This window comes from Epinephelus fuscoguttatus, linkage group LG9 (genome assembly GCF_011397635.1).
Source record: "Epinephelus fuscoguttatus linkage group LG9, E.fuscoguttatus.final_Chr_v1".
In the NCBI taxonomy this organism is placed as follows: Eukaryota; Metazoa; Chordata; class Actinopteri; order Perciformes; family Serranidae; genus Epinephelus; species Epinephelus fuscoguttatus.
The window spans coordinates 37,953,112-37,976,336 of record NC_064760.1 but is presented as its reverse complement, the minus strand read 5'-3'; the positions used below and the strand labels follow the sequence as shown (position 1 = coordinate 37,976,336).

Sequence of the window (23,225 nt, the reverse complement as noted above, 5' to 3'; positions counted from 1 at the left end):
CAAGCAGGGGAACATTACTGCATATACTGGGAAATCTGCTCACAAAGCAAAGTGAAGCTAACCAGCTAATTTTTCATTTGGTTGCAGTTGTACCCTATGTCAGTGAAATATAAATGCTGCATTTTACTTCACACATGTGTGTTCACACTCAAACAACTGCCATACAGCAGGTCACTAGGTCGGAGGGCTTGAAAGGTCACTGACATCACAATTTCCCATCATGCATCTCTTCGCCCCCTCAGGAGCGGATGACTCATATTCATCAGATGACTCATGTTTTCATGTGTGTCTGCCTGTGTGTGGGTAAGGCTGTGTGTATAAGTGTAGCTTAATGTTACTGAAGATTCCTCAGTATGAGTCTTATCTATGTGCGTGTGTGTTTTCCCTCTCTGAAATCGTAATGCACTCGGCCTGACGACATACGGTGCGTTGCTAGGCAACTCTTCTCTGACGTCATCACACCCCTCCTGAAAGAGTTCCTGTGTTTTGACAGACGGCACTCCGGTGTGTGTGTGTGTGTGTGTGTGTGTGTGTGTGTGTGTGTGTGTGTATGTGCGTGTCTTTGAATATGTGTGTGTGCACGCGTGCGCGCACGAGTGTGTGTGTGTGTGTGTGTGTGTGTGTGTGTGTGTGTGTGTGTGTGTGTGTCTTTAAATGTGTTACTACTGCTATTGTATGCGATTAACTCAGTCTGTCACCCTATCACACACAGACATTAACACAGACCCACATGTCGCTGTGTTTAATGATGCTTTTCATTTGTTACTGACTCTGCCTTTGTGGACATGCAGCAAAAACTATTTTATCTGGGTGTTCAAGGGGAGTAACAAAATAATTATTTTCAAATCAAACATCAGTGAGCTGCAAATGTGTAATCAATACTATATGCTTGTTTACCTAAAATATAGAGGCAAAACAACTCAGAACAATGCTGGAAATGTGTCTGATGAAGAGCAGACTGCTTGAAGACTTCTGAAACGCTTCCAGTCAACATTGGAATGGTGACAGAGATTTAGCTCAATCTGACATGTAGCTGCACTCAGTGGACATTTACGTTCCATTTACCTCCCAAAATCAGTTTAAATTTGATTCAAATGTAGGTAAACACAACAACAGTACTAATACAAGCCTATGGTAAACGTGCGTGAAACTAACTACAAGCAAATCTTAAATTGTGAATGTGAATTTAAAGGGTTACTTCACCTAATGTACAAAAAATAACCTCCAGTGGAATCTTTCAGTGCAGACAGTTTTGCCTGTATTTGTCTTCGTTTTGGGATTTCCTTCCACCCCTGTAAAATGGGGGAGAATGAAATTTTGCTTGTGATGCTCACATCCATAAAAATCTCACATTATCGGAAAGAAGCCCTTTTCTTTTAGTCGTTTCGCGTTTCATTGTCTCAGTGACTTAATAGCCCAGCAGTAGATGGTCAGAGCTTGTCTGCCCCAGCTAGCTTGCTAGCTAGTGTTTTTTAATACATTTAGTATCAGTATGCATAACTTACTCGGACTTGAGTTATCAAACTAGCTTTCTGAATTTCCATCTGTGCCACACTAATTGGCAGAAAATCAGTCTCAGTCATTTTGCACACTAAGTGGTCAAAGCCTCAGAATGGTCAGCCTGTTCTCATTCTCAACTCGTCAAATACTTTGTCCGAGATTTCGGCGTCACACACTGATGCAAAAAGGCACATTTCACGACAGTATCATAAATCGCCACACGGCTCAGTTTGTAATGCTGCTGACAACATTGTAATATAAACTGGAAAGTCTCTAAAGGATGAGCAGGAGGGGAAGTGGATTGGTCAAACAAACCCCAGACTTTCATCCAGAAGCCTGGTATTTGCTTCCCCTGTGAATGTAGAGCCAAACCATGGTGTTTTTTTTCTGAACCTAACCACATGCTCATCTTGCACAAGGAAATAAACATTAAAATAAAGTCTCTTTGAAAAAGACTGTATTAGGGATATAACGATTACCGGTGAAATGATAAACCGCAGTAAAAATCCCGATGGTTAGTATTACTGTTTCAAATTTTAATTATCATTAAAACCGCATTTGATTACCGCACTTTGAAAAACTCACGGTGATACTGCTCATTGCCTGGAAAAGCAGCAGCAGTAGTCCCTCAGACACAGGTGCGCATGCGCAGTTTGCAATGTTTGGCCTCTGAAAACATGGCTGAAAGCACCGAAGGCACACGAACAGCGCTCCGGAGATTTTTCGTGCCATGACCTGGCTGACAGACATGACACACTACACGATGGTCCACACCAATTATCCTTGGTTGTCTTTCACGGCGTGTGTAATGTCATCAGGTTATTCTTGTCCTATTTTTATTACTTTTACTATTATTTCAGTCACTGTGTCTGTTCACGTGCCAGCTGACATGTTGTTGTAGTCACCTAAAAAGCGGCAGCAGATGGCAGGAGCTACATTTGAAGTACCGTATGCAAACATTCACATTACTGAATCCTCCCCAACAAGTTCCTACACATATTTCACAATAAAAGCCTATTTAGAAAATGGAGGGATTCTCTCAGCTGAGGTTATAAGGGGCTTTTAATTTGAAACTAATTCAGGAAGTGCTGAGTTTGAAATGACGGCGCGATGCATGAACTTTATGAAGCCAACGGGAGCGGATAATAAATAAAAATATAAAGATACAGAGGGATTAATAAATAACGGACCGTCTATAATGTAGTCTGTTTCAAATGAAGCTGGGAGCCTCTGCAGTTGTGGTGAGTAAAAGCCCCGCCACTAATTTTAATTTTCTTACTTTATGTCAGTCTCCATTATGAAGAAATAACATTGTTTGCTAGCTTGATGCTAATGGCAGTACTCAGATGGTTGACAAAGTGCCTCTGCTGTTTCACACCATCATTTTCCCCTTTTACTCTGTGTGGTAACACCCGTAGAGGAAATATTAAAAAGGCTGGGGTGTTGTTGCCCTACAGTTATCTATGGCAACAGCTACCTCTATGTTTCTATTGGTGAAAGTGACGACTGTGATGGGAGTAATCGTGAACGACAAAAAGAAAATCAAACATGCTGGACTTTCTGTTAGACAGAAAGTACATTGTGCTCTTTATTTTCAGACCAAATGCAATGATTGGTCAGAGTTTTCTCCTGTCCTTCTGTCTTCCCCACATGGAGGCCTCCGACAGACGTAACCACTCGCGTAAGATCCCCCCCACACCCTCCACCTCTGAGTCTGTGAGACAACAAATATGCTAGTAACAGGGACACTTGTGGATATAAACTAGTAACAGGGACACTTGTGGATATAAACTAGTAGCCTGAGATGACCATGGTTTCGCCTGGAGCTGTCCCAAAGGGAAGACACCGGCAGCGCTGTGACAGGACGCGGAAGTGCGGAGGGGTTAGCTCTATGCTAACAGCTAACCCCATCAAACCAGCTGTTCCCAGCGGCCTTCTGGCGAACGTCCGCTCACTGGACACGAAATAGATTACATCCAACTGTGGAGATGCACTCACTGAGGAGTGAGGGACTGCTGCGTCCTTGAGTTCACTGGGACATGGATGAATGGCAGTGGTCGAATTGAGGGGGGATGCCATCCCTTTTGTTAGAAAATTGACCAAAAAGCATCCCCCTTGTTAATCTAGAATCTGTGTGTGCAGGCATGGACGTAATTTGAGGGGGGGGACGCAGAGGACATGTCCACCGCACTTCCCGTATCTGTGCCCTCCGTCCCCCGCACTTTTTACAGCCGTTACCACCGTCCAATTTGTTTTTAACATGTGGTAACATGTTTTTCCAAGCCGTCTTTAAACACACCATGAGAAGGCGCATACACATGGCGTCATGTTGTGATTAGAGTCAATCCACACAGACAAGACGTGTGCTGCTGGGCAGTGCTGATGAGTGTTAACTATGTTCAGCAAAGCAGCCAGCAAGAAGCAAAAAACCTTGCACAGTTTCTTCCAAACAACCTGTGTAAGTTGAGTGATGCTCTAGATGCATGTAGATAATGTTAGCTAAATGATGACTAATTAATAGATGCCAATATATCAAGTTAAGCTAGTTAACAAGAACACTAATGTTATTGTTACCTATGTTAAATACCTTGCTAGCTAGTTTCATGCTAGGAATAAACCCACTCCTCCTTAATAAGAACTTGTGCTCACTATTGCTTTCCACATATTTTTTTCATCTTTATTGCCACAATATAAAGAGCAGGGTCAGGGAGGAGACAGTGGACCAGAGGCCAGCAAGGATGATCATGCAGGAGAGATTATAACTGGCTGAGAGAAAATATCTATAGCATAAAAGTGACTGTGCGATTAATTTCTACAGCTATGTCACCACTACTATTCTTAATTCTATTTCTAAATTTTGCTGTGCACATTTATTATCTATATTATTGCAACAGATAGAAGAGGAACAGGGAGAAACCAGGCAAGTATCAGGACAGGGACCTGACAGCAGCACCAATTATCAGCCCAAGGCTTCACAGATTAGGAGAAATTATAACTGGCTAAGGAAATGTCTATAGGATAAGAGTGACTCTAAGATTAATTTTCACAGCTATTTCAGAGCTACTCTTATGAATACTCTAAAATGTTTTTTGTCTGTATTGCAATAGCAATGGTATAGGTCAAGCCATTTTTCTTTATCTTGATTAATTTTGCACATCTGTGCTGTCATATTTGATGATGTGTGCATGCAAAAAAAAAATCAAAGCTACATTGCATCCCCCTTGTTAAAAATTAACAATTCGACCACTGATGAATGGTAACATATAAGACGCTGGTGTTGAGCTAAGGAGGCTAACACTACATAGAGCAGACAGGGAGGCTGCATCATCTGGTAAGCTCCGTGGTGTATACACAAACAATTCGTGGTGCTGTGATGTGAAGAGGATCTCCCAGTTCTGCTCACAGGATGTGGAGCTCTGATTGTGAAATGTCGACCCTTTTCATCTTACTATTGCACTATTAGGTTCTTTCTTGTATGTTACACTAATTGTTTTTAAATGTTTTGTTTCTTTTTGCTTGGGGTATGCGAAATGTCAGTTTGTTTTTTGTGCTGCGCATAAAAATGACAAATAAAGAAGTTCAGTTCATAACATTATACGACAACACAGCATCCAGTTGCTAATGGCTAATATTAGCCTACTGTAGCGTAGCCTCTGAAACATTAATGTTATCTTCCTTGTGCGTTTCCACTTACTAGTAACGTTAACATTACTATCTAACGTTAGCACTGTAACCGTATTCTAAGACTCAGTCATCTCTGACTCCGGTTGAGTTTTTAAACTCCGGGGTTGCATTTGTAACGTTTCACTCGCCCTCTTCTTCCGTGTATCTAACGTTACCATGCCAATGCCTATGTCTATCGCAGACGTAGTCTGAGTGGGTGGAAGTTCGCTGCATAGATCAGCCTCTCATTGGGTGGAACGAGCCACCCGCTGAAGTCCCGCCCTACCACCTCCGGTTGTGTAGCAGTTTTCAACCGTTTTCAACTTGTCCTTCACTAACTTTTGCAATGTTTGATCTTGCGGGGATGTAGCCATTTTTCTGCCATGGTTCGTGTCCTGCAGGCGATATTTTTGTGGGCGTATTACACCAAAACCTGTTTCCTCCCAGCAATATTTTTGCAAGCGCACTGTTGCTGTGGCACCGCCCAGAACGATTGTGATTGGTTGAAAGAAATACAAGCAAACGGGGCATTTTTTCTCCAATCTTAAAGTGAGAGTCGGCCCAGCCAGACCTTTGGAGGGAGGTGGAGTTGCAGGAGGAGGAGGATCGGACTTTAGAGGGAGGCGGGAGATGTGGATGTTCAAATTTTTTCTAAGTACTGTGTGAAATGCAAGAAGGGTAAGAGCTGCTTTAAATGATTTCAGTGTGTGTGTAAGTACTTTTTGAACATTTTGAGCACATTTCAATAATACCGCAATAATAATGATAACTGTGATAATTTTGGTCACAATAACCGTGATACTACATTTTCATACCGTTGCATCACTGGACTGTATGCATGTAATGAGCATAAACTGTACAATTCCTGTGAAAACAGAAATGTTTTTTCAAAAGACAAACTGCATTCAACATGTGTAAATGGACCCGCTGTCCTGGAACTTCAACAACAAATGCAAGAGGGTACCTAGTGCGTCATATTTTGACATGTAGGTCCACTGACATGGCGGCCATATTTAATGAGTTGGGATGAGAATGCGTTGGAATGACCCATTTCACTTCCCAGCTAGCAGCGATGTGGTCCTTGGCAGTGAGCCATCCTCGGACAAGGCAGTCCGGTGCTTGTTGTTAGTGTTGAAAAACATAGTGCTAGTTCTATGCTAAAGAGTAGCATCACACAATTTACATATGACTTTGTTGCCTTTCTAGAGGCAATATTCCCACACTGAGCTTTGCTCAGCACTTGTCTTTTTTTTTATATCACAGATTGCTATCTAGTAGAGCTGTTGGCAGAGTGTGTGTGTGTGTGTGTGTGTGTGTGTGTGTGTGTGCGTGCCAATTAACCTATAGACTCACATGTTGATTGTGCTTTTTTATGTATATCCTTGTATATCCTTTTTCTTTTTTGCTATGGACCCTCCTGTGAGTCTAAAACAAGGTTTATAATAATAATAACAATAATAATAATAAAATGTAAATTTTAATATGTGTGCTGTATTGTGAACTTCCATTAACTCAATATTAGAGTCAGTCTTAAAGACTGACATTTTAACATCTTGACATATAAAAGTCAAAACTATCTGCATGGCTACGTACCACTAATGTGAATGAACTGACCCTGGAGGTGGGGTAAAAAAAAGATAATTCACTTGTAGTCCAAACTGGGATTGGTAAAGATCTACCTTTCTAGATCTGATAAAGCTACTTGTATAGTAACCATACCATATGCTAAAATATTAGCAAGGGTTATTCATGTATTGGAGACAGAAATGATCCCCTCCATCATAGAGTGTGGTTCAAATGATCCAAACACTGCAAAAACTCTTCTGAATGTCTGAAGTCAGTTTAAGCAGCTTTACTTCTGTGCACAATATCTCTGATACACACTGTTACCTTGAATTGTGAAAACATCCAAAACAACAATGTTTCTGTGACAACCGACTTGTAGCTGCGCCATCACAGAAAGGGGAAAAAATGAACCTCGGGCCTCTGCTCCGATTCACCTCACCTCACATTTTGAACTCTCCAATCTTTCCACTTGACACAGCTAAAAACCACAGACTGAATCCAATAGCCCAACGATATTATTGACAAAGGCTTTTCATGCAGCTCACAGCACACTATCTGTCACACAGCCTGTTGGCCAGCATATTGATTTGTGAAAGGGAGAGAGAGAGAAGTGAGTGACAGAGGGCAGAGAGGGATGAGGAGAGAGGAAAGACAGGGAGGAAAAGAGAGAGCGGGCACCATGAGTGATGTGACAAAGGAGAGAGTGGAGATAGAGACTAATACAGAGAGGAAGATGGAGTGAGGGGAGAAAGAGATAACTTGACATAAAGCAGTCAGAGAAGGTCCTTGTCTTTATAGCTGCAAATCCTTTGACTGGGAAGATTTGTGGGAAAACATTTCTGTTTTGACATCACCCTGAAGGAACATGCAAACAAAACAAAAAGACAAAAAAAGAGAGGAGATTGCGGAAAAAATACGTTTCTTGATGTAATTTTGATGACAAGCAGATAGGGAAAGAGGAGGATAGAGAGAGAGAGAGAGAGAGAGAGAGAGAGAGAGAGATGAAAGGAGGGTAAAGGAAAAGAGAAAATTGTGGAAAGATTTCTGGATGAAGTCACTGTACAAAAACAAAAACTTGTATAATCATTGACCTGAGCCAACAGATCTCCTTCTCTCCCCCTCTGTTTCTCCTTTTCTCTCTCCCCTGTCCTTTCTTCCTAAAATCAGACTCTCTGGAGAGAGACGAAGGTCTTTGTGAGCAAACAGAAAACAGCTGATAATCAGTGCAATTACTGTGTGTGTGTGTGTGTGTGTGTGTGTGTGTGTGTGTGTGTGTGTGTGTGTGTGTGAGTGCCCAAGCAACATACCCGCAAAATCTCTTCAACACAGCTGGAGTCATTTGGTAGGCTGACCTGGAGAAAACAAAGAAGAGAGAGACAGACTGACTTCAACACTATTTATAGCACCATTGCATTACATGTGAAACAGCAGAAACAGTTATAAGTAATGAAAATACATACAGCAGATTTATCCACACCACAGGCATAATTGACCATTCTCTATGCCCCACTCCCCTCCCATCAAGCTTTCCGTTCTCACATGGCACATACGCAGTTTACAACAACACAGATTTTTAAGGGGGTTGGTATCAAAGAGTATAACATCAGTAGGCTATAAGCTGTAGATGGTGATTTTAACATATTGACCCAAGAAAATACACATTGAACATTTGATCTAAGGAAAACCATGCTGTGAACATAAAGCCTTTGAAAGGTGTCATTATTGAGACATACGAAGAGAATATTGAGCTAGGGGAACCTGGGAACATAGATATGCTCCCATAACTAGCTAGGTAATTAAACTAATGGCTTAATCAAGTTTCAAGACAAGAAAATGCAGTTACCAGCAGAGTTTTCAAGTTACTGGTTGCCTCGTTATAAAACTAAACCCTGTCCAAAGGTCATAAATATGCTGTTGATGGCTACAGGGTTCCTGCTGATCCTTGAAAAGACTTAAAAGGCACTGAATTCATTAATCTATAAATAAGGCATTGATTGTATTGAAATGTCTTAAATCAGTCTTTCAAAAGTCTTAAAAATGCTAAGACACGGGAAGTAGGATTTTATATATATATATATATATATATATATATATATATATATCTTTTATTATCTTCTATTTATCTTTATCTTTTTTTTCCCCAGATACTGCATTTTGAAATCTTAAAATAATTAGTATATAATTATATATTAATTCTACACTGAATGCCTCTTGCATTAATGTCATGCAGATCAGGATAGTGGAACCAACAACTTGTTTCCAACCAGAATGCTCACAGCAGACAATACACTGTCTGCTAGCTAGTTTTCAGTCAGTACGTTTACATGGACAGTTTAATTCCACTTTCATTCGGAATGAAAGGACATTCCGATTTAAAGTTGTCATGTAAACGGTCATTCCGAAAAATGGTCATTCCGATTGAAAATTAAATCCGATTAAAGGGGGTGGTGTATTCCGTTTGTCATTCTGAATGAAAGAATTTTGTGTGCATGTAAACGCTCATTCCTCTTTAAGTTCATTCCGGTCTTTCTGCGCATGCTCGTTTCCTTGCCCTTCTGGCGCAATGACGTATATAGCGCGCATAGCAACGGGCTGAGATAGAGCAGTCAGACTCGTTGCACTCACCAGTTTCCATTCGCCACAGCACGGTCTTCTACCTCCCTTCTCTTCCTCAACAGACGAAGCATTAGCAGAACAAGGTTGTTGTTGTACTGCTGCTTCAAGAATATAAGCAAAACAAGCCTGAAAAAGGCACTAAGAACGGCGTTGTCAAGCACCTTGTTATCCGGAGCGAGGACTACAGTGTTTTCTTCCGATAAACATAAACATGTAACATCCGCCCCGCCCCCTATCCAATCAGAAACCTTCCCTGCCCCAAACCTTGCGCAGACCTGGATAAAGGCGATTAAACTGATCTCCCGTGTAAACCCTCATTCAGAATGAATATTTCTCATGTAAACTACCTGGAAAGGTAGTTCCAAATGATTTCATTCAGATTTATTTCATTCTGAATGAGAAGCCATCATGTAACCATATCCAGTGTAACCTGGATGAAACATGGAGTGAAAATTACACAAAAAATGTCTTTTTAACCCCGATTGTGCAGCATGGCTGAAACTAGTAAAAGAAAAAAAACACAAAACTGCCCCAAAAAACAAACAAACAACAAACATCAGGTATTTTTCAAAAAGGTAATGTTTTTTTACGATAAAAAAACAATTTTTTTTTTTTTTTTTATTGGCCTTAAAATTTATTGCAACTGGCATTAAGAAACATCTTGCAATGTCTTGAATTAACTTGCCTTCAATTGTGGGAACCCTGATACCTAAAAGACTGAGGCTACATGCCACAGAAAGACATGTTGTGCTAGGTAAAACTGCATTGTTCTTGTTTTAGAGTGTAATGCCAGTTAGTCTTACTACAGTGCTCAAAAAATTAAGGGAACTCTTGATGGTCATAGTCTAACACCAAGTAAGTTAAACTTCAGGGATATCAATCTGTCAATTTAGGAAGCACAAATCATTGTGAATCAGTTTCACCTGCTTTGATGCAAATGAAAGTGACAAAAGATGCAATGGAGAGGCAAGATGACCCCAAAAAAAGGGAATGGTTTTACATGTGGTGGCCACAGACAGTTGCTCTCTCCTTATCCTTCCTGACTGATTCTTCTCTAATTTTGTGTTCTGCTAGTGTCCTTGTCACTACTGGCAGCATGAGGCGATACCTGCATCCGTACCCTAACAGCTGTTCCTCAGAGCGACTGTCAGACCTTACACTGGTGCAGTGGGCCCTGGGTTCCTCCTCGGGCAGGACAATGCCCAGGGTCATGTGGCCAGAGTGTGTAGGCAGTTCCTGGATGATGAAGGCATTGATGCCATTGATTGGTCCTCTCATTCCCCTGACCTAAATGCAATTAAGCACCTATGGGACATTGTTTATCAGTGCATCTGAAGCCACCAAGTACCACCACAGAAGAGCTCACTGATGCCCTGATCCTGGTCTGGGAGGAGATTTCCCAGGACACCATCCACCGACTCATCAGGAGCATGTCCAAATTATACAATGTGCATCAATAAAGATTTTCAACTTGAATAATTTGTTCATCAAGGTCTGATGTGTAATTAAAGTGTTCCCTTCATTTTTTGGAGCAGTATTTTATTGGTGTGACAATGAGGAAAAATGTTGTTTTTTGCTGTATGTGACTTGTGTTTTGCCATATTACGTTAGGTCAGGTAACAGTAGCTCAGGAAGCATTAACTTAAACTCTGATAGCTTCCAGAATCCTCTTTACTATAGAAGGTATACACCACACAAAAAATGTGTTAATGTGAAGGGGACTTTATTTAAATTTAGCCTGAACCCAATAAACTAATGTCACCTAGTTGATTCATAATGTGATCTTTTGCCTTGCAAGTAATAACTGGCTACTACTGAATGTTACAGGGTAACATTCAGGGTGAACTAGTTAGCTTGACATGCTGACAGTTGCATCTCAAAACAGATAAACACAATGTTTTATCAGTTCCTTGCAATTTTTCTGTGTGTTTTTGTTTGGGAAAAAGACACTACATTATAGAGCTGCAATGATAATTGTACTGAATTTACTTCGGGATTAATAAAGTATTTATCTATCTAAGTCAATTAATCGATGATTTAATCAACAGAAAATTGATTAGCAACTGTTCTGACAACCAATCAATCATTTAATTCATTTTTCAAGCAAAGATGCCAAACATGCAATACATCTACATTCTCAAATATGAGGCTTTGCTGCTTTCCTTGGTTTTACATGATAGTTAATTTAATGTTTGGGTTTGGAAATTTTGGTCGGACAAAACCAGACATCAATCAAGTCACTTCAGGGAACAATTAATCAAGAAAATAATGTACAGATTAATCTATAACAAATAAAATTGTTAGTTGCAGCCCTACGCCAAAGTCCAAAGTCTTTATATTCCAAGAACAGCTTTTACTGTTTGCATACCACATTCATCTATTTCAAAACATTCATTTAAAATTGTCTTATTACTGTTTCTATTTTAGATCTATATTAACACAGCATTTGTGCAATTTGGGTGTCTACAACAATGAAATATAGCAGAATTATATTTATCCACCACACTATATCTTTGTGTTAGTTATAAATACTGGTTTGTGCATGTGGGCAGAGAAAAGTAATGGAGGGACATTTAGAAAGCTGAGATATTTTAGTTTTTAAATTCAAAAAAGGCCATAAAATGCTTGTGGTTTGGCCTGTGTCATGTTAACCACAGGGCCATTTCAGCTCCACGATTCATGGGACTGGCTGGAGTTTTGTTTAAAGAGAAAGAAAGAGGCTGCTTGAGCTTAAACATATGCAACTACTCTGATTGAATTTACCAGTTCAGTGGCTGCACACTGCTAATCTGTGTTAACATGTGCCCTTGTCAATAAAGTCGTTCCTATTGAAGAGGAGTGATCTGGACACTGAAGACTGAAGTAACATAACACCAGATGTCAATTCAGACAGCCTAACAACACAATTGAAAACGCTCACGAAAGGGGAAACTAAAATAAAACATTAATGTCAAACAATGAAGACTCAACCGTTGAATAACAAATTTAAACTCAAGTCAAAACATGATGTTTCTGTAGCTCGTTGCTGTGTTGGGTCAGCCAAAGTGCCTATTTGCTGCTAATGCAAACTACAGAGCTGTTCTTCTATTTATTCCAAACAAGCAGTTATTGCCACTGCTGGAAACACATGACTGTGTGAGCTAAAATCTAAAAGAAACATGAATAAATGTTTTCTGCCAGATTATTGCCTCCAAAAAGTAATTGAAAGCAAAATAAAGTAATTCACAGGGCCAGAACTTGGCTTAGATCAATCCAACAAACAGGCTCATTAAAGAAGAAAAAAGAGACTGAGGAACAGCTGGAGGAGGCACAAAGACTGAGAGACTCTGAGAGCACTTCACTACACTCATGTCTAACATACTACAGCACCATAACCTCTGTCACACACCATTACTAATAGCACCAAACATGAACAGAGGAACAATTTAGTAACCATGATGAGGAGGATGACATCATCTTCAGCCTTAAATCACTGACCGTTAACATAACAAAGCAATAAAAGTGATTCTAGCTGAAGTGTATGTGTGTGAGTGTGTGTGAGTGTGTGGTAGACAGAGTCTAAACTGCTTGAGCTCAACAACAAAACATCCATCTGTTTTGTAGACATGAGCTGTGCTCCCACACGAGCTCATTACTCTACATCAACATTATATTAATTGGACAGTGAGTCAACAGGAAACCATAGTGGGAGGAAGAAGACGTGTGCTTTCCAAAGAAATATTTGAGGCTACTTTCGACCAAAACTTAAAAATCTTTCAGTATGACAAATAAAAGAGGCATGCTACATTTACATTGTGTACAAAACTAAAATTACCACCCCGCAGATGTATGCCTCTGTGAACCAGTAAAGTTATACTTAAAGTTTACATCCATGTCTGTGAAAACATGCTTCACACACATCTTCCCCCAACAGCACAGAAAATCTGTACAATCAGCACAGCTTCAAGGTGGACACCCAAGATTACAGTCACAAATTCAGTATCTGACCAAATGTCTCCCCTCCTGTTCCTGAGTTATGACAATGAGTAATGGCCGAAAAGTATTTTTGCAGAACATTGTGATGTCACAGTGAACCTGACCTTTGACCTTTTAGATATATGTTATTACATAATAATTTTATCCTATTCAACATTTGTGGGAATTTTGTCATATGTGGTGCATACATTCTTGAGTTATGGCCAAAAACATGTTTTGTGAAATCACAATGACTGTTAACCTTCGACCACCAAATTCTGATCAGTTCATTCCTGAGTCCAAGTGGACGTTTGTGCCAAAGCTGAGGAAATTCCCTCAAGGCACTTTTAAGATATTGTGTTTATGAGAATGAGACAGACGCGAGGACACAGTAACCTTGACCTTTGACCACCAAAATTAAACAGTTCATTGTTTTGTCCAAGGTAATGCTGTGCCAAATCTTAAAAAGTTCCCTTAAGGTGTTCTTGACATATCATATTCCAGAGAAAGTGACGGATGCAAGCTTACAGTGACCATGACCTTTGACCACCAAATTTTGATCAGTTTATTATTGACTTGAGGTGGACATTTCTGCCAAATTAAAAAAAAAAAATAATAAAATAAAAATAAATCCCTCGAGGTGTCTTTGCGATGTCACATTCACATAAGGGACACAAGAGGTTACAGTAAACCTTGACCTTTGACTTATGACCACCAAAATCTATTTAGTTAATTGTTTAGTGGACATTTGTGCCAATTGTGCCAAGAAACTCCCTCAAGGCATTCTTGAGATATCACATTCATGAGAATGGGACAGATGGATGGATAAATGGACAACCCAAAAACATTATTCCTCTGCACCGGTGACACCCGTGGCCAAAGGAATTATGTTTTATTTATTTATTTAATAATATAGTAAAGAATATATTTATCATTACAGGCTAAATACATGCAGCTTAGTTTAGTTTAAAAAGCAGACATAAAACATCACTTAAAATGCAAATCCATAAAGCAAAGTGTTAATGTATTGTCGATAATAATCCATACAACTCAATCTATAATACTCTTACTTAAATAAAACTCTTTTTAACTCTATTTTGGTCCCAACCAACTCCTGGGGGAAACCTGGCTCTTCAGCTCCTAACTGCTCAACAATATTCACCAATTAGTTGTTAACCTTGTCTTTCTGCTATTTGGTGCTGGACATGTTTAGTGGGTTTATTGGAGGTGTAAAATAGCTGCCTGCTGTGGCTGAAAACAAGGCTTATTAGTTCACAGTGAAAGCCAAAAAAGAAAAGTTTTGTGCCATAAAACTAAAATAATGTGCTGAAAGACACTGAAATGCTTTGTGAAGCTTAAGAGTTGGGGGACAGGCTAATTTTTTCTGCGTTCCTCACTGTAAGTGTCAACTCTTAGATTACACATATTAATTTCTTTCCTTTGTTGATATAAAAATATTGTTAATTGAAGCTTTAATGCTTTTCTGCCATGGTTGCATTTTAATTCATTAGAAATTGTGTACATTGACACTACAATAATACCATGTACTGTGGTTTTAGTGTGGTTTAGATGTAGTGAAAAAATCAATTAGGAATCAAAAGGAAATAGTTTTACGGCACAAAACAGGACCAAGACATTGTTTCCTTAACAAAGTACAGTAAGTGTGTAAGTGTAAATGGCAGAGATAATTAGTATAAATTATATAAATTAAATATAATAGTTAGTATAATTTATATACATATGTATGTTTGTTTTTAAATACAGTGTATACTAAATACATTGTGACACCTACAATTCGTTAAAACACTTTTGTCACAAAACAGTGAAATGGGCCCTTTATGTATTACAGTATGAGACACTTCTTGTGTCATTTTCTTATAGTTTGACACTATAGACTGTTTCAAAGTTGATAAAATGAACATTCTAAATACATCCCTTTGTATTTTACTGTTGGAATTTCGTTAATGCAGTATAATAGGTGGACCTGCCCCGTTTGGTCATGTATCATAATGTATTGGACCAAAAAGGGATAAGTTGTGCTGTGTGCAGCTGACCGACAGAGCCATGATCTGTTAGGAGACCACTGACAAGGAAACAAACATGCTTATTTAGATTTTTTTTTTAAAAAAACGTCAGTCTACATCAGGTAGTGTGTGTGTTTTTAATTTTGTGGAAGCATTTTTCAGTCAACGATGAAACAGCACAAATATGATGGGTTACAGTGGGACTTGTGATGTCCAGCCCATTAACTGCAATAGAGGTGGCACCAAAGTCTGGCACCAATGTAAAATTTGAATGCTATCGCCATTTTACCATCATTTTTCAACTCTCTCCAACAAGCGGAAAACGCCACACACACAGCACTCTGCGTAGAATAAATGCTCTGCACCTTGTCATGCTGCTGCTATTAGTAGTATAGTGTTAACATTCAACACTCCAATTGCAAAGAACTAAAAAAATATGGTGACCTCAGGAAAAAAAAAGCTTTGGTGGACACACAAGGTAGAGCGCACTAAATGCACTGTGGCCAATTTAATTAATATAGAGATAATGTCCAGTCGACCAAATGACTGTTTTAAGAGTAGGGGTAGAATTTCAGTCGACTAAGATTTTACAGCCCCACATATTTGATGGATGCAAACAAGAACATTTAAATGTGATTTCCCGCTTCAGTATAAAACATAGCTGACAGACAAAAATGGAAACACTCATATGATTTCAGGCTCGCTGAGTCCGTCTATTTCCATCTCTATCCATCCGTCTATACATCTGTCTCTCCCTGCCTCACTTTAACCATCCCTGTCCATTTTGTTCACTGGAGCACAACGCTGACACTACCAGGGTTTGGTGTTTGATTGCTGTTTGCAGAATGGACCTCTAAACCAGATGGAATACTGTACGTATTATAATAAACATCTCACCAGTTAGTCATTTCACAGATAGAAGCCTATTCTGAGCTCAGTATATAGAAACTGTCTTTAATGGCTTTTAATAGATGTGTGACTCTTACATGTACTACGTGTGTGCGACACTGTGTGTATGTGTGTGTCTCCCAAATTGATCTCACTGTGAGATCACGGTTAATGTCAAGGACTAAAAGATGGAGAGAATAGAAAAGAGAAATGAAAGATGAGTGAGAGCCGGAGAGGAAGTCTGCAGGAGGAGAGAGGACAGAATTCAGAGAGAAAATAGATACCAAAGAAAAATGGGGGGGGGGGGTATAGCCGAGGCAATTACTGAGGCAGAAATCCTTTCTCTCTGAAATAGCTGCTCAGATAGATAGACGTCTACACACATGAACACACCGACTCTCTCCCTCTCTGTCACACACACACACACACACACACACACACACACACCTAAAGACAGATACACTCAATCATAGACCAGTACATGTGGATATACAGGAACACACAGAAGCCTGTATCCTCACTGTCACACACACAGCACTGCAACTACCCTACTGCCATTACTGATCAATGTACTGATTATTTTTTCAATACATTGATTGTTTTACCTGTAAACATTAGGAAATCTTCACAATTGAGAAGGTGGAATGAGGAAAAATTTGGCATTTTTGCTTGAAAAACAACACTAACAATTAATCAAACACAAAGATAATTGTTTTCCTCCTGATTGTTTGACCTCTACATACATAGACACACATAGACACACTAGAGTTATAATTTTGCATGGTGGAAAATGTATTATTTACAAGTGTCCAGCCCACATGGAGCTAAAAGCATAGGTGTATTTTTTGGGGCATTTTAAGATTCAGTCATCACTAAAGCATCAAGAGAGCCAATAAAAAACAGGGGGTTCAAAGTCATCATACAGACATTTAACCCCCTGCGACCCTTCATCCTCATGAGAATAATAAGCTTTGGGATTGCTGCACCTTATACTTTATTCTGCTCAACTCTGACCTGTTGTCCTAATTCATGGACACTTTAATGTGCCATCTAATGGTTAAAAGAGCACAATACACTAGCCCATGTAAAAAAGATGGCAGCCATATCTGGTGAGTCAGTCTACAGCTGATCCCTACTCAAAACTGGACAAGGTACAAAATTTGATCACATTTTATGGTAGTAACTTGTTTTATTTATGCTTAATGATGTTTGTAGTTTGATATGCACACAAATTTAACCAATTCTAGCAAAAGTGTCAAGCTAGGAGGCTGTTAACTAAGAAGTACTCATTTGACGACATTAGGACTGTATTTTCATGTCGTTTGAGTATGTTGGGACTTTATTATTTTATTATTGCAGCATTTCACATAGGCCAATTAGCTGTGACAGACTGTTCCTACAGACAATTAGTTTTAATCATTAGATTTTCCCCATATCACCCAGCCCTAGCTTATTGCCATGCTAATTACAACCTACTACATCCATGGTATCGCCTGATACAGCTAAGCAAGATGTTTGGCTGACTGTTGCATAATATTCTCAACATGATGAAAATATTCATAAGGTAACATATGATTGTGTGCTAAGTTACAGTTGACTAAAGAATTAAAACTTGCCAGTGTAGAAACAGTAGTTGCAATCTTCAAAACAAGCCACAATTGCACAATGCATGCATGCATGCATGCATGAGTGCGTCATAGGTGCTACTTAAACAAACAGCACTAGACCCCTCCTTATGAGACACAAGATAAAATATTGCAGTGGTGAGACACATGTCAGAAATGAACAAAACCTCATATATATTACTAACAAAGAACTTTGTCAACTGTTCTCCAGAACCATCCACAGAGAGGGACTCATCAGAAATGATGGGGACATATTACTGAAAGGTGTACCTCTTAATTTATCATATAATGAGCAATAAAACATGAAATGAAAGTCTAAGGTCACTTTCACAACCAAGATTCGGTTCAGCTGGTTCAGAGTAAGGACAGAATTGGTATATCGTTGCCTTTTAACACTGGTCTATTTTGTGTTCACACTGAATTTTTTTAGGAGTTGTAAGCATGGTTTCATATGGACTGCGAGGTCACTCAGTTATTGAACAGTTTTGGTGACAATCCCACATCATCAGCTTTATTCGCATGATGAAACCAAATTTTGCTGAAGGGCAACAAGTCAAGTAGCACATGGGCAGAGGATTAGGTGTATGTTCTCCAGTGCCACAAAAAGCTCAAGAAGAAGAATTCCTGCCTTGCAGTTGTATGCCAGTGTGAACCAGTCAAGCTGCACTTACAGTTTACATCCATGTCGGTGAAAACATGATTGCTACACACAGCACAGAAGATTTATGCAAAAAATTTGGAGGCATTAAAATTTATCAGGAGCACTGGCCGGTAGAATTGTGCTGTTGGTATGTTTTAATGAGGGACTACCAATATACCTAGAGTAGAAAAGAAGCCAAGTTTGAATGTTGCATTGTTTTCTAAAATGTTTAAGTGTTTTGTCAAATTGTGAAATGTTGTGTTTTGACCCTCTTGGCCACAGTACATTTGCCATTGTAACCTCCAAGCTGTTAAATTAATACAGAAAGGAAAGACAGAAATCATAAAAAAACAGTAGAATCACCAAAAAAGCCCAATTATATACATAACAGCACTGTTTCAACACCTTTTCACTTCCTGTTGTATCGGGGAAAATTCCCTCACTCTCCGGTGATGCCCATGCACGTGTTGGTAACCAAATCAACTCTCATTAAATTTTGGTATTTATATTGATCACTTATATAATCACAATTACTTCAATAATTTAAAATTGGTGCTAAAATCACATTTTTATCATAAAATCATGTAGTTGGTCCATTTTTGGCTATCAGACCTGAGTTCATTTGAATTGAACCGTCTTCAAATCTCTTTAGATGTTTTAAGAACTAGCCCATTTGAGTACCAGAAAGCGGTTAAAGCTGCAAAAATCCAGTTTTTATCAAATCTTGTGTCAAATAATAGCCATAAACCTCAGTTTCTTTTTAACACTCTCAAGTCTCTTATTAATCCCTGTGATTCCACTCATATTGTGCCTTTACCTACACTGTGAAAAATTTCTTGCATTATTTTAAAGACAAGATTGTTGCAATCAGGTCCTTTCCTTCTCCCTCCATTTCCAATTCTGCTGCTTCTCTCTTATGTCCAGTCATATTTGAGCATTCTGAGCAGGTGTCATTCTCCCTTTTAACTGAAATAGTTAAACATTTGCGTCCATCTTATTGCCCCTCAGACATCGTACCACCTCGTCTACTAAAGGATGTTTTTAATACTCTTGGGCCATGTATTGTTGACCTAATTAATTCCTCACTGATGTCTGGTTGTGTTCCAGCTGCTTTTAAGCATGCTGTAGTACAGCCCCTCATAAAGAGGTACTATCTCAACCCTGCTGTTCTGTCCAACTTCAGGCCCATCTCCAAGCTGCCTTTTTTATCAAAGGTCCTAGAAAAGGTAGTTTATGAGCAACTGCAATCAAATATTGATTTAAATGTTATCGCTGAGAAATTCCAGTCTGGTTTTAAATTTGTGATATAGCACATAAACCACCCTTTAAAGAGTTTTTTATGGCGTGCTTTTAACTGTTGATTTTGGCGACTCTGCTGTCCTGGTCCTTTTGGATCTGTCTTTTGCTTTTGACACGGTCAACCACAACATTCTCCTGTCACGTCTTAACTCATGTGTAGGCATTAAAGGTACACCTCTTAAATGGTTCCAGTCTTATCTATCGAATAGAAGTTCCTCTGTCCATCTTGGCCAGTATTTTTCAGCTGCATCCCCACTTAGTTGTGGGGTACCGCAAGGCTCCATCTTGGGCCCTATTTTATTCTCACTGTATATGCTCCCCTTGGGGTCAATTTTTAAAAAGCACAACATCTCCTTCCATTGTTTTGCAGATGATCTACAAATATATCTGCCCATAAAAACAAACAGTGAGGCCTCTATTCAAGGGCTGCTGAACTGTCTTAAAGATGTTTACTCATGGATGGAGCTGAACAAAAACAAAACTGAAATCATTCTGTTTGGGCAATCCCAATTTTTTTTAGATAGCTACGATAGTGTCATTGGTTTACTAGCATCCTATTGTCACTCCACTGTGAAGAACCTTGGTGTAATTTTTCTTGATTCTGCCTTTAAGCCCGATAAACAGATTAGTTCAGTTGTTAAGACAAGCTTCTTTCAATTGAGACTCCTGAGTAAGGTGAAGGCCCACCTCCCTCCACATGACTTTGAGAAAGTGATTCATGCCTTCATCTCTTCATCTAGACTACTGTAATTCTTTGTATGTTGGACTCGACCAGTCATCACTGCGCCGTTTGCAGGATTCAAAATGCAGTAGCCCGCCTGTTACGTAACAGGAAAGAAACAGCGTAATCACATCGCACCTGTACTGGCCTCCTTACACTGGCTTCCAGTTCTTTTCAGGATCCAGTTTAAAATTTTAATGCTTGTTTTTAAGAGTCTTAATGGCCTGGTGCCATCTTATTTGACTGAGCTTTTACAGCCTCACACCCCAATGAGAGTGCTGAGGTCTACAAATCTATTACTGCTGGAGGTTCCGAGATCCAGGCTCAAAAGTATAGGCGATAGAGCCTTCTCAGTGGCAGATCCTAACCTATGGAACAGCCTACCTTGACATATAAGAGCTGCCCAAACTCTGGAGCATTTTAAATCCCTTTTGAAAACACATTTCTTCTCTCTGGCCTTCGGCACTCGTTAAGCATGACACTTTGGTCAACTGAGGTTGTTTTTAAATGTGCTATGTAAATAAATCTGAGTTGAGCTGAGTTGAACCAAAAAGGTAAAGTGTAAAAACTTAACTGTGCGCATAAATCTTTGACTTTTGGTTAAATTCTGCTTCTCTGATTGTCATGAGACAATTAATTATTGGAAATATCTCCTTCTTTAACATGTGTTCAATTAACTGTTGAACTTTCTGTCCTTATTTTAAACTGTTAATAATCTGAACAGTGAAGAGCAGACAACAATCTAACTGACTAATCAATGGCATTGTGATCACTGTATCAAATGCTGTGATAAAACATCCATTGCTTGGTCCACAGAGTGTTGAACAGTGATAATTGTCCTCTGTCTAAAAAAAATAGGTTGTAACATGTCCCACATATGGCATGATTTATGGCCTGATGCTCCATTCTGATTGACTGAATTAGCGCTTATTACATCAATTTGTCATATTAGTGAGGAGCCAGTTTACACTCCACAAGCAGCTGCCTATAAAATTGCATTACAAACACATCTTAATGTGATCCCACTCAGACGATTTCCTTTTATATATCTGTGTCTTTCATGTTCCAAATCCACCAGAGTGTCTTGTTTCTTTTGTACTGGAATTAAAAATCATTAAGAGGTAATTATAGTAATGTGTTTGACTAAAGAATTGGGCTCCTCACTGTTTGTGTGTGTGTGTGTGTGTGTGTGTGTGTGTGTGTGTGTGTGTGTGTGAAGGAGAAATGAACGAGTCAGTGAAAGCATGTGGGATGACAAAATATGAATTAATAAAAACACCCCGAAAGACATAGAGTCTATTCAAACCTGCAATAACACAGAGATAGTAGCATTTGACTTGGAGATTGGCAGGCAGAGAAGATGAAAGAGAGAAAAGAAGAAATACAAAGAGAATCTGAGGAAGGATAATGAGCAAAGAAATAAAAAGATATGCAAAGACAAAGTCAAACAGAATCAAATCTAGAGCCGGATGAATGTAAACACTTTCTCCTGCACTGTCCTCTGAGAGCTATTAACTCATCCTCTCCTTGTCCTCTTTTATTTTAGAACTATTTTCTCGGGATATTTTCTCATGAAGATGAGAAAAATGTTTACTTTGCTGGCTAAATTCCACAAAGTAACCAAACTTCATCTTTTAAGGTGGCCCTCCTCGACACCAGAGACCAAAATGTGCCACAGAGAAAAACTGTTGCTTTGCTGTCATGAAAAATGTCAAAGTCAAATAAAAGCTGTCAATCATCCAGTCGGCACGATTGAAGTTTTAAGTCGTATACGGTTCAGACCGAGGTCCAACAGGGTTTGGAAAATCTTCAAGGATTTTTTGTCCACAGGCTTCTCGTTTATTCAGTTTCATCTGCTCCTTTTATCATCCATATTTCAGCTGTTTACAGAGCTGGAGTGACCGCCATCACTGGGATTACCAGCATGCTAGATAGATCATAAGCACTGCCCTCACAGGAGACCGTGTGTGTGTGTGTGTGTGTGTGTGTGTGTGTGTGTGCGTGTTGGTTCAACAGCTGCTGTGTGTGCTTCGATGTGCACAGTGATATGTGTGCCTGTTTGTGTATGAGTCAGCCTGCTTAATAATCTAAAGATTGTTGAGTACATATAAAAGTAGGTCTGTCATCTCATGTGCCTTTTTACACACTTTGACTTCAAATAAAAAGTCAGCTTTTTTTTTGTTTTCTAAGTTGTGTGCTCCATCCATAAACTGCATTTAAACACATCTTTTAATTTGCTGCAAACAAAAATCTTTGTTGCTGCCACTAAAGTGGTTTTCATTCCCACTGGAGGACACAATTTTTCTACTCTCACTCCATCACTCTCCCTGATGAGCTTAGTCACTCTCAGTGGGGGCTAAATGACATACATCATAGTACTGCTGTATCATGGAAAGCAGGGTTTATACTTCTGCGCTGAATCAATGCTGTACCTACAGCATAGCCTCCCCAAATATGTAACTACCCGTCGTGGCAACACAGATCTGTTTGGTTATTTATTTTCTGAAAACCATTCCCCTTAGTGGAAACGAAGCCTTTACTTTCTTTTAAGTCACAAATAAGAAGCAAAAAAATTATGAAGACAATAAAGCTCACACACAAAAAGCATTTTAAGATTTATCCTGGCTTCATGAGTAGAGGAAAGTCCTAGCTGTTGGGCTAGGAAAGGCCATGGGCTTATGCTACTGACGTTAGCATGTTACATAAAAAGTGTTTAGTACAAGACATTT

General features: G+C 39.3%; 1 protein-coding gene across 2 annotated transcripts in view; it reads right to left on the bottom strand.

Moving 5' to 3' along the window:
• aff2 (AF4/FMR2 family, member 2) overlaps positions 1-23,225 on the bottom strand; it is a 228,876-nt gene that overhangs the window by 103,412 nt on the left and 102,239 nt on the right. For both annotated transcript variants that reach the window (XM_049585826.1, XM_049585825.1), the window contains exon 5: positions 8,037-8,081. In XM_049585826.1, the coding sequence (XP_049441783.1) occupies positions 8,037-8,081 (45 nt within the window). The remainder of the gene's footprint in view (positions 1-8,036; positions 8,082-23,225) is intronic.